The 13,530-nt window shown below is 34.4% G+C and overlaps 1 protein-coding gene across 1 annotated transcript in view; it reads left to right on the top strand.

The window, feature by feature from the left end:
• Positions 1–13,530, top strand: part of DIAPH2 (diaphanous related formin 2) — a 153,218-nt gene that overhangs the window by 39,978 nt on the left and 99,710 nt on the right. The window contains 1 exon segment of the mRNA XM_032443965.1: positions 2,913–3,027. Within this exon segment, the coding sequence (XP_032299856.1) occupies positions 2,913–3,027 (115 nt within the window).

Here is a 13,530-nt window from a genome sequence, read left to right as displayed (position 1 = left end):
TATCCAAAATACTTATTAATCACTTATGACTTTTGGTTTTCAGGGATACCTTACATTATGGGGAAAACTTGCAAGGATTTTATCCTGCCAAGAGCCCACAACATCTTGTGTTCAGAGAATATGGTTAGCTATCAGCTGTTAAAATGTTTGAGTAATACTGGGTCAGTTATGATGTGCATATCTGCAGATGTAACTTTTAACTGCCTTCTTGGGCAAGCACTTCAGAAGTTAAAAATGTCTTGTTCAAAGTAGGTTTATCAAATAGTCACTTAACATGTACTTAATCGTGTTACTACTACTTTCAAGAGGTTGAGTAGGTTGGAGTGTTTCTGGGGTTTAGGAATTTTGGAGTTGACAGCTGAGTGGAGAACTGTTGGGAATTCTTTGTTTATGAACCTTGACAATCTGGCAGTTGATGGAAGAGTCTAGAATTAAGGGATGACTACAGCTGTGTGTGCATAATTGAAGCAGATATTGCTAAGTCATGAGAAAAAAATGTTGCAATAGGAAACGAATTTAGGGAATTTACTTGAGTCACTTGGAATAAAATGCAATGATAAAATAAATAAAATAAAACTTGGTAGGAATGTATATATGGAATTTTAAAAGACAATGCAAAGCAGAGTTCGGAATTTATTATTATTATGCTCGGGGATAAGTAATCCGTGGGATCCTTAAGATGAATTTTGTATATACAGTAAATGATCTTATTGCTTAAATATTGAAAGTTGACCAGGCTTTCAGAGCCTGTAATTTTAAGTTTGATGTTGTTTCAACTCGACAGTTCTCTGGTTATTCTTTCTAGGAACATGCTATTGGGGGGGGAAAAAAAAAAAGTCTGAGCGAAACTGCTGTGCTGGCAAGCGATTGTGGATTTGTTTTTTATTTCCTTTTAAAAGCCTTGCATGAAATGTAAGAATATGACTTTCCTCCCCAAAAAATAGTGAGAAGACACTGGAGAAAGAATTGTTCCTTGTAAAACAAGCAAACAAAAAATTTTATATTTTCCATATTAATGACTATACAGACTTAAGCTACTAAAACATTCTGCTAGGAAAATGTTTTCATATGTAGTAATATTTTGATATTAGTTCTTTGAATAAATACAGTAATAAACTATAGATGAAGGCATCTAATTAGGAAATTAAGCACTATTTTGTTCTTGTTCTTTTGTTCAAGTGACAACCTTGTTTGAAAAGTTTTAAAGGTGTTTTTAATTTTCTTTGTCTTTCCTGTCAATGGTAGTTATACTACAAAGCACATCTTAATGGTATTTTTCATGAATCTGTTTTTAAGATAATTACCTTTTCTCTGAGAAAGGTAAATGCTTACACTTAATGCAGTGCTTATCAGAAGGTAGTAAAAGCAACAGTATTACTTAAACATGTGTTACTGTAGACACTGGGGGTTTTTGTATTCAGTAGTGCAGTGCTATCTGTCACTTTCATCTTTTAACTTTTTTCAAATAAAATAAGCTATCCAAATTTTTACTTCATTTAGCAACATGCAGTTTTAACATTTAACTTGTAGGTTATTGCTCTATTAGAGCTGTGAAGTTGACGTCCCTCCCAATTTATTTTGAGTTTTTAATGAGCTATTTCTTGGCAGAATTTTCTGTTTAATGATGGACAGAAGCTAATTTTATTCTGACATAATTCTTTTTCAAAAGAATTCATTGCAGTCTATGTGAAGATTATTTCTTTACATGTGGGGTTTCAGATAATGCACAGTAGACTTAGGGGACATACACAGTGATAGGTAAACATTTTTTTCTGTTTTGGCCATGTCCTCACAAACCTATTTTCATGATACAGAATTACAGAATTGTAGGTGCTGGAAGGGGCCTCTAGAGGCCTTCATGCCCATTGAGCATTTCCAGAGAAGGAGACTTCATGACCTCTCACTGTAGCCTGTTCCAGTGCTCCATCACCCACCCTTACCATGAATAAGTTCGTCTGCATATTGGCGTGGAGCTATCTGTGCTTCAGTTTATGGCTATTTCCTCTTGCCCTGTCCACACAGACTGCAAAGAGGTTGGCTGTTGTCCCTTTGTTTCCCACACTTGAACGTTAGTAAGGTCCCCCTCTAAGTCTTTTTTCAAGGCTGAGCAGACGTACCTGTGGCTGCTGTGGGATCCATGGAGTATGATCAGTGAGTGAATGCTCACTGGATTTCCCTTCTGCTGAATGTTTTTAGTTTTGTTAGTATTAAAGCAGAGTGTAAATCTTATGACTCAGATGGGAAAGTACCATTCTATTAGGAGTAGTGGAAACTGAATTGTAACTTAGCATAAATTTGCATACCTAGGTGCAAAACCTTTTTAAGAAGAGTTTCAGAGTAGTTTGCAACAAGTAGTTATCTAGGAGCATCTCATTTAGAAACCTACTAGATTGGTTATATCTAATAGTTGTATGTTTAAAGAATATTGGTGTCTGTCTTGTAATGATACTTCCGTAAGTATTTATCTGGAATGTTAGCTGTTTTCTGACTAGTTTCCTGCTTGGGCAGGGTTATGGCCACTGGGAGGAGCTATGACACTGCTCGAGTGAAACGTTTGGGCACCATTGTCTTTTGCTGAATGTGAACCTGCACAGTCTAATGTGTTTATATTTAAGCATACTTCATTAAAAATAAATAAATAAATCTTAAGATATAAATACAAACTTGAGCAATGTGCTTCAAGCCAGTTTGGGGAACTTGTTCAATCAAAGATTGTGTCCAAAAGTTGTGTGGATTGGGGGCATTTTGTATCACTTCCTTCTGTTTAGGAAGCTTCTTTAAGAAATCATAATGCATAATACATCCCTAAACTCAATTCAGTCCAACTTTCTTAGAAACTTTTTAGAGCTGCCTTTAATTTTGCCATTAAAAGTGATAATTATTAACTCTGTAAGTGATGTTTTTTCTTTCAGATCGAGCCGTACAAGATAGCTGAAAACAGCTTTTGGGTAAAAGCTGAAGAAAACAAATTTGAAAGCCCAGAACTATTTGCAAGATTGGCAGTCACCTTTGGAACGCAAATGAAAGGTACTTTCTTCTAATTCGCCTCATGCTTATAAAGTTATGTCATGAGTTAAAGCTGTGCAAGGGTGGCATATTTATTCTTTGTACAATGTTATAGAACCATAAAATGCTTTAAAGCAGGAAGGTGATGTGCAGTGTATATTTTAGCAATAGCCATCTATTACAGGAATTGCATCTCACGCTGTGGTCTTGGATAGTAGCAGTGATATGCAATAGTATGTCTCAAATCTGCATCATATGTTGCAGACAGATGTGAATCTTCAAATTAAATCTTAATCTAAATTCATATCCTATAATCTTACCAGGTTCTTTTTTGCTTTCCATTTTGGGATGGTTTAATGTCTAAAATGAATGTACACATATTGCTGTGGTAAATCAAAATTCTGTACAACTAAAACAAAGACATAAAATTTATCAATTAAAATATTCCCTTAAATAACTAAAGTGTTCTTAATTCTGTGACACCAACTGTATTGAAACCATTATTCTTTTGAAAGTTTTCATGTATATTTGGGGTTGTATTTTTGTTGTATTCTGTTGGTTTAACTTGGGAATGATCAGTTAAGAACTGATTGATCGTATCAGGTGAAGGAGCTATCTGTCTACAGCAGAAACTACACTCTTGTTCCTTCTTTTGGAGTTAGGTTCAGAATTTATTGCAAAGCTTTTGGTCAATCATTCCATTCTCCCTCAACTCTCAAGAGCATGTAGCTTTTGCACAGCTGTCTCCTTGAAGTGTTTTATCTCCATAGGTATTTACTGATCAGTTACACTAGTTTGAGACTTTGCAGCTATGAACTATTGTCTTGGTGGGCTTTAAGTGCAAACTGGATAAACTTAATATCTGCCTGTGTCATATCTTGGAGACATAAGTTTTACTCTTTGCATTTGCTTTTTTTTTTTTTTTTTTTGTAATGTGGAATACTGTATGGAGTTTTCATTTAAGAAAAATTCTTCTTGAAATATTGGCCTTAAATTAATATTTAAATGCTTTTTATTTAAATATTATTTATTATATAGTATTATTATACTATTTAAATAATCTAAGCATCACCTTCCCTGAAAGCTATGTACTATTTAAGATAAATTATACTATTACTGGCTTTGGTGATCAATGTCTAAATAAGTTTTCTGTAGAATGAATGTGTGAGTGAATACTTTAAACTTTGCACAATACCTTAGGAAAGTGTCAGATATTTTACAGATTTTTACTGGACTGCCATGTGGAGAGGCTTTGTTTAACTACTGGGGAGAACAGTAAAGTGAAAATAAAAACTGCTGGAGCTTTCATCAAGTACAAGTGATATCATTCATTATGTCAGCTAAATAGCTTTTCTGCTAATTGCAAATGCCTATAGATGAATTAAAAAATACTTCAGGTTCATCGCATGTTAAAAGGCTACATAGCTTTGCCATAAGGTTAAAGTAATGTGGAGTTCATTGCTGTTTTTTTTGTGATGGCAAACCTAGTAACCCATCATGGAGAAGATCCCATGATAGCAGATAATATTTACGATAGATTGAAGGCCTTCTTAATGCAAGTGACAGGATTCTGCCTTGAGCTGAATTCTTTCATCAGCAATGTGAAGAAATTTTTTCTGAATTCCTGAAAAAGCTTCTTCATTAGAAATGCTGGGGGAAAATAAAACCCTTCTTAAAATTTTGACGTAGTTTTCAGTTTCATTTGTGAGGAAGTTGATGTTGACCTAGTTGCACAGTTAGAAAACTGGGGGGAAAGAGAAGTGGTCCCTTACCCTTTGCCTTTGATCACCAGGCTTATTCGTTACCAAAATATTAAAGCATAATCTAACATGGATTTTTTTTTTTCTTTGTTAGTCCTGTTTTTTTTGGTGTGGTTTCTCAGTATATTGCAGGAGCAGTAAAGAAATAGAGATGCATTTTATATCCTTTAGAGAGCAGTCAATATATAAGCAAATACATGCGAAGTGGGAGAAGAATAACAGTCTTCAAAAAAAAAATCTTATTCTGATGGCTTAGTGTTTACATTGTATTCCATGAGAGTGAGTAAAAACTGAAGTAAAAGACAGTGATCCTTGACTAGTAAAAACTATTTTATTTGAAAACAGAATATTGATCTAACTATATTTAAACAATAAGTATGGGGTTGCTTCTTTATTTGCTGTTGCAACATTAGATATTTAATATAGATGTATCATGTGTGTTTTAGAAAGGTTTAAATTACTGCTAACACTGAAACTGTAGTATTCAGTCTATAAAATAAGTTATTGAGCGTGACTATGAAAACAGGGGAAGTGCTAAGAAGTATTCTCTGTAGGATCTAAAAAGATTTTGAGATCTTGGCCTTCGAACTGAGTTGATATCTAATAATTAAGGTTTTAGTACAATCTTGAAGGATTTGCTTCTGTTTTCTTCAAAAGAAATTAAGAATCTGAATACCCATTAAGGGTTTCTAGGATGAATGGACTCCAGGGTTTCAGATTTTCTTTGAAGATCTTACATGAATGTTTTGAGCTTGTAGTTGTCCTTCCAGATGTAGAGATAGAAATGGTGATTACAGCCTCATGGACCATTTTGACAAATAAATGATATTTCAGATCAGATATCTTTGGAAATGCATGGATGCCTCTTGTTTTAAAAGCTGAGTAATATTAAGAAGTGGGGCAACCATATACGTGTTTCCTTGTGTGGCTGCGCAAAGGATAAGGTTACAGATAGTATTACGTTCCAGCTAGTTACTTTTTCCTTTTGACTTGGTTAATTGTGAAACTGTATCATCCAGAAATTTATAGAGTAGTAGAAATGAGTATAAAGAGGAAGTGATATAAACTTAATGCACTATCATTATTAGCTGGATTAAATAGTGTTAAGCAGTTTTATATTTTGCTGCTAATCTTCATTCTACTTTTTAAATATAAGCAAGAACATTGGTTCCTGCCAATAACAGAACAATAGCGAATCTTTCAAATCATGTAAGCAAGTTGTTATGCTGTTTGACTAGAAAAGAAATTGGTTGGTTTTACTTTTTATGTCCTTAAGTGATATCAAACTATATAGTCAGCTACCTACTTGAGAGCACTATCAACAGCAGCATGATGGCTGTGAAATATGATCTCAAAGGCTGTATGTTGGTGTTCAGTGTTCTGCGTATCAAAGGCACATAATTGTGTCTTCTGTTAAGTAGAAATGAATGATCAAAATGTTATGGCACAAATAACTTTGTTATAATGTGGCAGTATCCAATGTATCTGGCCTGCTGCTATCAAAATCACTTTTCACTGTTTGATTGATAGTCTAATTGCAAAACGCTACAAAGCAAGTTAATGCCTTCTCCCTAAAGGATCATGTTAATTTCTGGCTCTTGTAATTTAGGTTGTGTATTTTGCCAGTCAAGAATGATAGTAGTACTCTGAAGAAATTAATTATGTGTACAGTAGATCTGTAAAGGTAGTAATTAGTACATAATAGTCTGTAACTACTGGGATTGTTCCAGTACAGAATTCATTATCCAATACAACTTATCTCAAGGGAAAACTCGTTGATCAGAATTCCGTTGCTTCTTTATGATGAGACTTAAAATATAATTCAACAACAATTTTGATGCATGTTTTGAAGATTGAAGTCAGGTTTTAATACCTGAGTTTGTACTTTCTACGTGGAATCTGATTGAGAAGGGACAAGGAAAAATAAAAAAAAACAAAACTTGTATGCCAAATATTATTGAACAAAACATTTAGGTTTATATTTTTTATATTTCAATATATTATTTTGATATGTTATTGTTTTGGCAATTAGTACATGAAAATTTAAATTCCTAATACTGAAGTCCTAGCTGTGGTATCTACATCTGAAGGCAATTTCTAAAACTTCTGTGGCTCAGTTTTAAAATGGTGATCAGGAAAAAGTCATAAAATCTTATTGTTGCCAATTATATAGCTGATTATTAAGCAGTAGCTTAATGCACAGTTCTCTGCATTCTTTATTTCTGTACTACCTCTTGTTCTTTTCCTGTTCACGCATCTATCAGATAGTGAGAAGAGGGAGGAAAAAAGGAAGTGAATCACCACTGCTGGTACAGATTTGTATGGAGTCAGTATGCAGGCTCTTGCTCATTGCTGGTGAAAGCCCATGGCTCATGGTAGTGACTGTGTTGAAAAAGTCTTCTGTAGCTGAGAATTTGCTTGATCAAATATTAGTGTTGTTAAGTTCTTTGTATCGGTTGCAGTTTCCATGGTGATAAATATGGAGGCATTATTTTCATAGAAACCTGTGTATATTAAGAAACCCATATCAAATTCACTTAATTCATTTAAAGCTTGTAAAAGTTAAGTTTTGTACAAAACTCCTGTAGCACAGCTCTCTATTTATAACTGTAGGAATACTAGACCCAGTTCAGTACAAAAAACAGTATTAAATGCAGTTATGTTGTGCTAGCTCCACTATAGGCACTATCTTGGTGAAAGAAAAAAGAGTTTAACTCATTGAATTTGCTTCTGAATTCCAAACTGCAGGTGGCTCCCTTGCTCTACTGGTTAATTCAGCATATCTTTTTCATTCTTTTATTACCCTCACATTTTCAGAAATCTGAATTCAAAGCAAAGGAAAATAACGCTTTGTGGTGTAGGCAACCAAGTACTTCTGTGTTTTAAAGGAATTTAATGTGGCTGACTGTTTATGTCAGCAGATTGATATCTGAGCTTCATATAGAAGTAGTCTGATTTGTTTTCATCTTTGAACGTGTTTGATTTATTTTTTGTCAACAATAAGTTCAAGCATTATGAAGTAAAAACAAGAGAGTGGTTTGCCATTCTTTGTTTTTCTCTTTTCAGTGACTTATCCCATTACCACTGTCAAATAGGAGATGGAATAGTTTCTTTTGACTCGGTGAACTGATGTCTGTAATGTTACTATTTCATATACATTTATATAAAAATGGATTTTTGGTGATTTATTTTTATTTTGTTATTTGCAAGGAAGGGGATCATTCTTAACTGATCTTAAAAGTAATTGTGTAACAGTGTTTCTGAAGAAAAAAAAGATTGGCTGTGAAAACCAATGAAACATTTCCTGCCTCTAAACTGCATTGAGCACTGTGAAACAGATAGTGATAATGAGTCTTTCCTTAAATATTAAGAAGAAAAAGGATGAGAGGAGGAAATAAAGAAAACAAAACACATTAGAACCAAGCAAACCTACATGATTTGTGTACAGGAGGTTCAGTTTTGTATTATCACAGTATCACAGTATCGTGCAGGTTGGAAGGGACCTTAGAGATCATCGGGTCCAACTCCCGGGATTCGAGCCTCCTGTGTAGCAGAGCGGCACTTCTACCACTTGCACCACAGGGGGATTCAAACCCGGGCCTCCGGTGTTGCAACACTGGCATTCCTACCACTGCGCCACCGGGGCACACTATTAGGTACTAAAATGTAATGTTTACTGCCTGACAGGTGTTTATTTTCTAAGCAAGTTTTTATATATGAGCAGAGAAGCATGGTTTTCAGATTGGCGTAAGAATGATGTATGTAGTTTTACTGCAGCTGGGATATTGCTCAGGAAAATCATAGATGAGGCCACCTCCTAAGAATTACTTCTGTTTTAGCACATGTGAATTCTTTAGAATGAGGAAGCCACTATGCAAATGGTAGATGTTCAGGGACACCCACTTTTGTTGTATGGATGCCTCTCTTACTGAAAAGAGAGGAGCACTCTGAAGCGGCTGCAGCAACTGAAAGTTTCCAATTAGGAGAAAATATTTGCCAGCTTCAGTCCTTCATATTTGATGTTGTAGATAAAATGGAATTCAGATTGTAGAGGATGTCTTGTATATATGTGCTTCCTGTAAGACCATCTTTTGGTTAAGAAACCTGTTGAACAGAAGCTGGTTTTGAAGACTTTTATTAAAATAGTGAAGAACTAAAACTGCTGCTTTGCTGTACAATAAATTGAAATTAGTAGTTTTCTCAACAAGATTCAGCAGTCAGATTCATGGAGGACTGCTTTCTTGTTTCCGGGTGCATAATAATTTTTTAATCTGAATCCTTCTGTGTAAAATACAGCTAGGCTGCTTGAATAATTTTAGGCATTTATTGGTTCACATCCAGTAATGTTTGGAAATCACTTGGTGACTGTAAATGCATAACAAACTAATGATCTCCCCTCTGTATTTTCTTCACGAAAATCTGATTTTTGGAAAGGAGCTGATTTTTCAGAAAACTGGGTGTGGGTGTTCTGGTGTATTTGTGCAGCGATGTTTTGGGTGCTAAAAATGTGGAAGATATTTGTGTAGAAATAGCCAAATGAGCCAAAATGAGACCTAAAATAATAATAATAATCTCACTTTTAATGATGTAGTGGTGGTGGTGTTTTAGTTGTGCTATCTCAATGTTTGGGTGGCAACATTCAGATCTTATGAATGTGTCAGACTGAGGTGCCCAGGAAGTAAAAGTGGAAGTACTGAGGAGCGATGGAGAAGATTCAATTTTGCCTGTTAAAAAAATATGTCAAGAGAAAAGAGAGGAGACGGTGAAATACATGTTTTGTTTTGTATTTTTCCTATATTTATGATCTCAGAAATCCCCATTAGAGAACAGTTAGGATTTCTACACAGTGTGTGTTACTGACAAACGTATATTCAAGACATTTGGAATTCCAGTCTTCTGTATGGTGACTCAGCTAGTGTGTATCAAGAACATATTGCCATATGCCTTGTTTTTCTGAGGGAAATAAAGCTTCTGTTTGCAGTGGTTTTATAAAGCACAGCAGAGGAGGAAAGGCAGGTTATGTGTTCTGAAATGTCTATTTCAGTCTCAGTGATGCAGAGCTCAAATGAACTATAGCACGTTTAATGAGCAGTTGAGGACAGAGACACATGTACTAAGCACACCAGGGAAAGGAATTGTGTACAAGGACTAATTAACATGAAATATGAATACATTCATGAAGTAGTCTTGATCTATAATGCTCTTACAGAGTATCTTTTTTTTCTATGAATTCAAAGAAAAAAAAATTCAGAAGTTGAGCTGAATCAAAGAATCTTTAAAGTGTTTGTTTTCAAATAAAAATCTATATGTATTCCTGGAATTAAATTTATTCTGTATGAATTGGTTAAAAAAAAAAAAAATGGCATGAAAGAATGGTTTCTCTAATGTCAAAGCAGGAAAAAGATTAAGACACTATTTAAGATTTTTTTTCATTTCAATTTCGTTTTTTACATAGGGAAGAAAGTCAGATAATAGGAAAAAAAGTATGTAATTTGATGCTATGCACTCAGAATGTGATTAAATAGACTATTCCATGTTGTTTTTGAGATGGTATTAACAACTTGTTTAAGGAAAAACTATCTATGGAAATTTTTCTCAAGTGTGATTAGTCTTTCCCTGTGCAAGGACATAGTGCTCCGAAAGTAATGCCTCCTATTTATTTCCACAGAAACTTCAACAGTTGCAAAGAGCACAATAAAAATATTTGTTAGTGTGAATTCTTAGCTATAAAATGCTATTTTTCAACACAGTCACCGCCATGAGCCAAGCAGATTTACCAGCTATGAGCTGAGCGTTGTAACACTGGTTCTTCAGCTGAAGTTCAGCCATGAAGCTGGGTGTTCATGGACTAGTTCTGTTTAAATATTTTGAAAAGCCAACCAGTGAAAACCGTACTTTTTCCCTACAACTCCATGTTAACTTTACAAAAACTGATCAATCTTTTTTGCTGACCCACCTCCTAAAAGGTCCTCATCTACTTTTGAGATCACAACTTGTGTTTGATTGTTCGCTATTGAAGCTGTAATATTATCAAGAGGTGCTTTGAATGGAATATCTTTCATTGGAAAAATGTCTGCTATGTATACATAGACTGAGATAGATCCATTATCTAAATGAATTAAGGCTCTTTGGAGATAGATACATTTAAAAAAAAAAAAAAAAAACTTTCTAAAGCATTGAGTGAACAATCATGCTATTAACATTCTAAATTTGTTGAGAAATTTAAAATAGTAGATACATACGCAGATAAAAAGTTAATTTTGTTGAGTTATTGAATTACTTGTCAATGATCCCTCAAGGATGTAAAGATGAAATTAAACAACACTTATGGAATCTGAAGCAATGAAGTGTTTTAAAGTAAGAATATAGTTTTTTTTCAAACTAATAAAAATTTCCCAGTGTGGGGAGGTGGGAGAAAAAGGAATGTGTGACTTAGGCTTTCTAAAAGAATGATATAAATATGATAAAGTGGCTGATTTTCATAAACTGATGTGAAAGTCTCTGGAGTGTTCTGGACTGTAGTTCTTGTGGAGGGAATTTGGAGGTTTTCTAAAAATTTTTTGCTTTTGTGATTAAAACATTTTTATAATTCGTCCTAAAACGTTACCTTTTTAGTAAATGAAGGTAAGCAAAGCATAAATTGAGTCTTAAATTTAAAATAAAATACAGATTCATTGTGCATAGGATTTAAATGTGCTCAGGGGAATAGTGAAGCCTATTAGTATGGTTGAGAGTTGTGTGTGATATGACTATCTTAATCTGCTTTTTTTTGGTGATGTAGGTTGGTTTAGTGATAGGGATCATTATTATTAGATTAAGGACCAATGTATTAAGTTTAGCAAAAGGAGTCAATGAGTGTTACTTGTAAGACATTTATTTCAGCTTTGCTTGCTGTTTGAACAGCCTTCTGCTTCACTGGAGTCATGATAGACTACTTGTATCTCTGCAGGTTCAAAGTACAAGGACTCTGTCCTCAGATTTCACATATATTGTTTTGGACATTGCTTATTATGGCCCAACAAGCAGTGGAAGTTTGCCAAATTAGGGAAAATCAGCTAGAGGTCAGCAAAAAGTCTCTGATGAAGCTGATGATGGGGAAAATAGGGAGAAAGGAAGAAATTGTATGACTACCTTTGATGGATCAGTGCATGCCCAGAGGGATATTACCATATATCAACATAAACTAATGAGTGAAAGACTGAATAGGTATGCCAGTGTAAAACATGTGTGTGTCTTAGCTGTCTAAATGTAGAACTTGAACTCTGAGAGTGCATGCTTGTTTTGTCAAGTCACCTGGTACATATTGTGAGGAATAAAGGAATGCTGCTTTCTAACACCACACTGGAGTTAGAGAGTTCTTTCCAGATTTCAGATGACATTGGGTCCCCTGAGAGTAATCCTTTACTGTGGAAGTAATTTATCTTTTACCTCTTGAAGGCAGGTAATCATTGCATGTATGTTTACTGAGTGTGTGGGTGTTTTGAATACTCTTTGAAATACTGGGACTCGAAGAAATCTTTCAGGTCACATCTTTTAGAAGGCAGCTATAGAGAACTGTCTTCAGGCCAGTTAAGCCTGGTGTTTTTATTTTAGTGGGTGGTTGAGAACTTCTCAGCTTCTAATATTTCTGTTCTTCTTATGGAAGATATTTCTCCTGTTGTTTTTAATATGTCCCTGCTCAGGGCCATGGTTTAGTGGAGGGCTGTTAGGGTAGTATGTGTTAGGTTGTGGTTGGGCTCAATGATCTTTAAGGTCATTTCCAAACTGAGCAGTTCAATGATTCTAATATAATCTTTCCCCTATGAATATATACTTTGGAAGTATCCCTTTTAAGATTTTCCTATTGATATTTTTAATACAACTGTAAATTTCACCTAATTACCACTTTTATTAATAATACCTATTTTTTTCAGGCACAGTAACTTTTTCTTTTTTTCCTTTTCAACTTGAAATTAGTGGGAGAATGAAGTTCTTTTTAGGAATCATGAAATCAAAGTTCTCATATTTCTCAAGTCAACAGAAGGGTAGTGCCCCATAAGTTTACTGTTTAAGTCAGACTGGAATCAGGTTGTACCATGTTATGCTTAACTACAGAAAATCTTAAGATGATAAGCAGATGTAGGGATTGGAGATTTAAATATATACTAGTGAAACAGTTTTTTATGTGAATTTATTTTAAAACTAGATAGAAGTATCATTTTAAAGGGGAGGATATTTGATATATGCATTTGGAAATATGATTTCTAGCAATTAAACAGGAAATTAATAGTGCAGTGTGTGTGTGGGGGGGGGGGGGGGGGAGCCACCTGCTTTATTTATTGTAAAGCTTTACTTGGTGCAATTAAACACCAAAGTGTAACTTGGTTGTATAATAAGATTTTTGGATCTTTGGATTTTTTAACTTCATTATTTCTAAAACTCATATGGAATATGAAATTCACATCCATGTCTTCATTGGAAAAGATATGCCTTTTATAAGCCTAGGTAAGAGGAACAGTGGCTGAACTTTCCATTTAAATATTTTTGCTCTAATAATAACTGCAATTCAGTTTATGAAAATCTTGATGAAATGTGATAGTTCTTCAGTGTTTTATTTTACTTTAATTATTCTTTGGTCTGGAAAATGCTGGACACTATTATATCTGGTGGTTCAGTGATGATAACCTCATATCTAAGAGAAGGGTAAATGATCAGACATGTGACTATGTGAATTAAAGCTGCCTTTTTAGGCTGTGTTTTAGATACTTGGACAGATATTTTCTGT

Source organism: Coturnix japonica, chromosome 4, assembly GCF_001577835.2.
Source record: "Coturnix japonica isolate 7356 chromosome 4, Coturnix japonica 2.1, whole genome shotgun sequence".
Lineage (NCBI taxonomy): Eukaryota > Metazoa > Chordata > Aves > Galliformes > Phasianidae > Coturnix > Coturnix japonica.
Note: the sequence above shows the minus strand (reverse complement) of the source record. Positions and strands in the feature narration are given on the sequence as shown.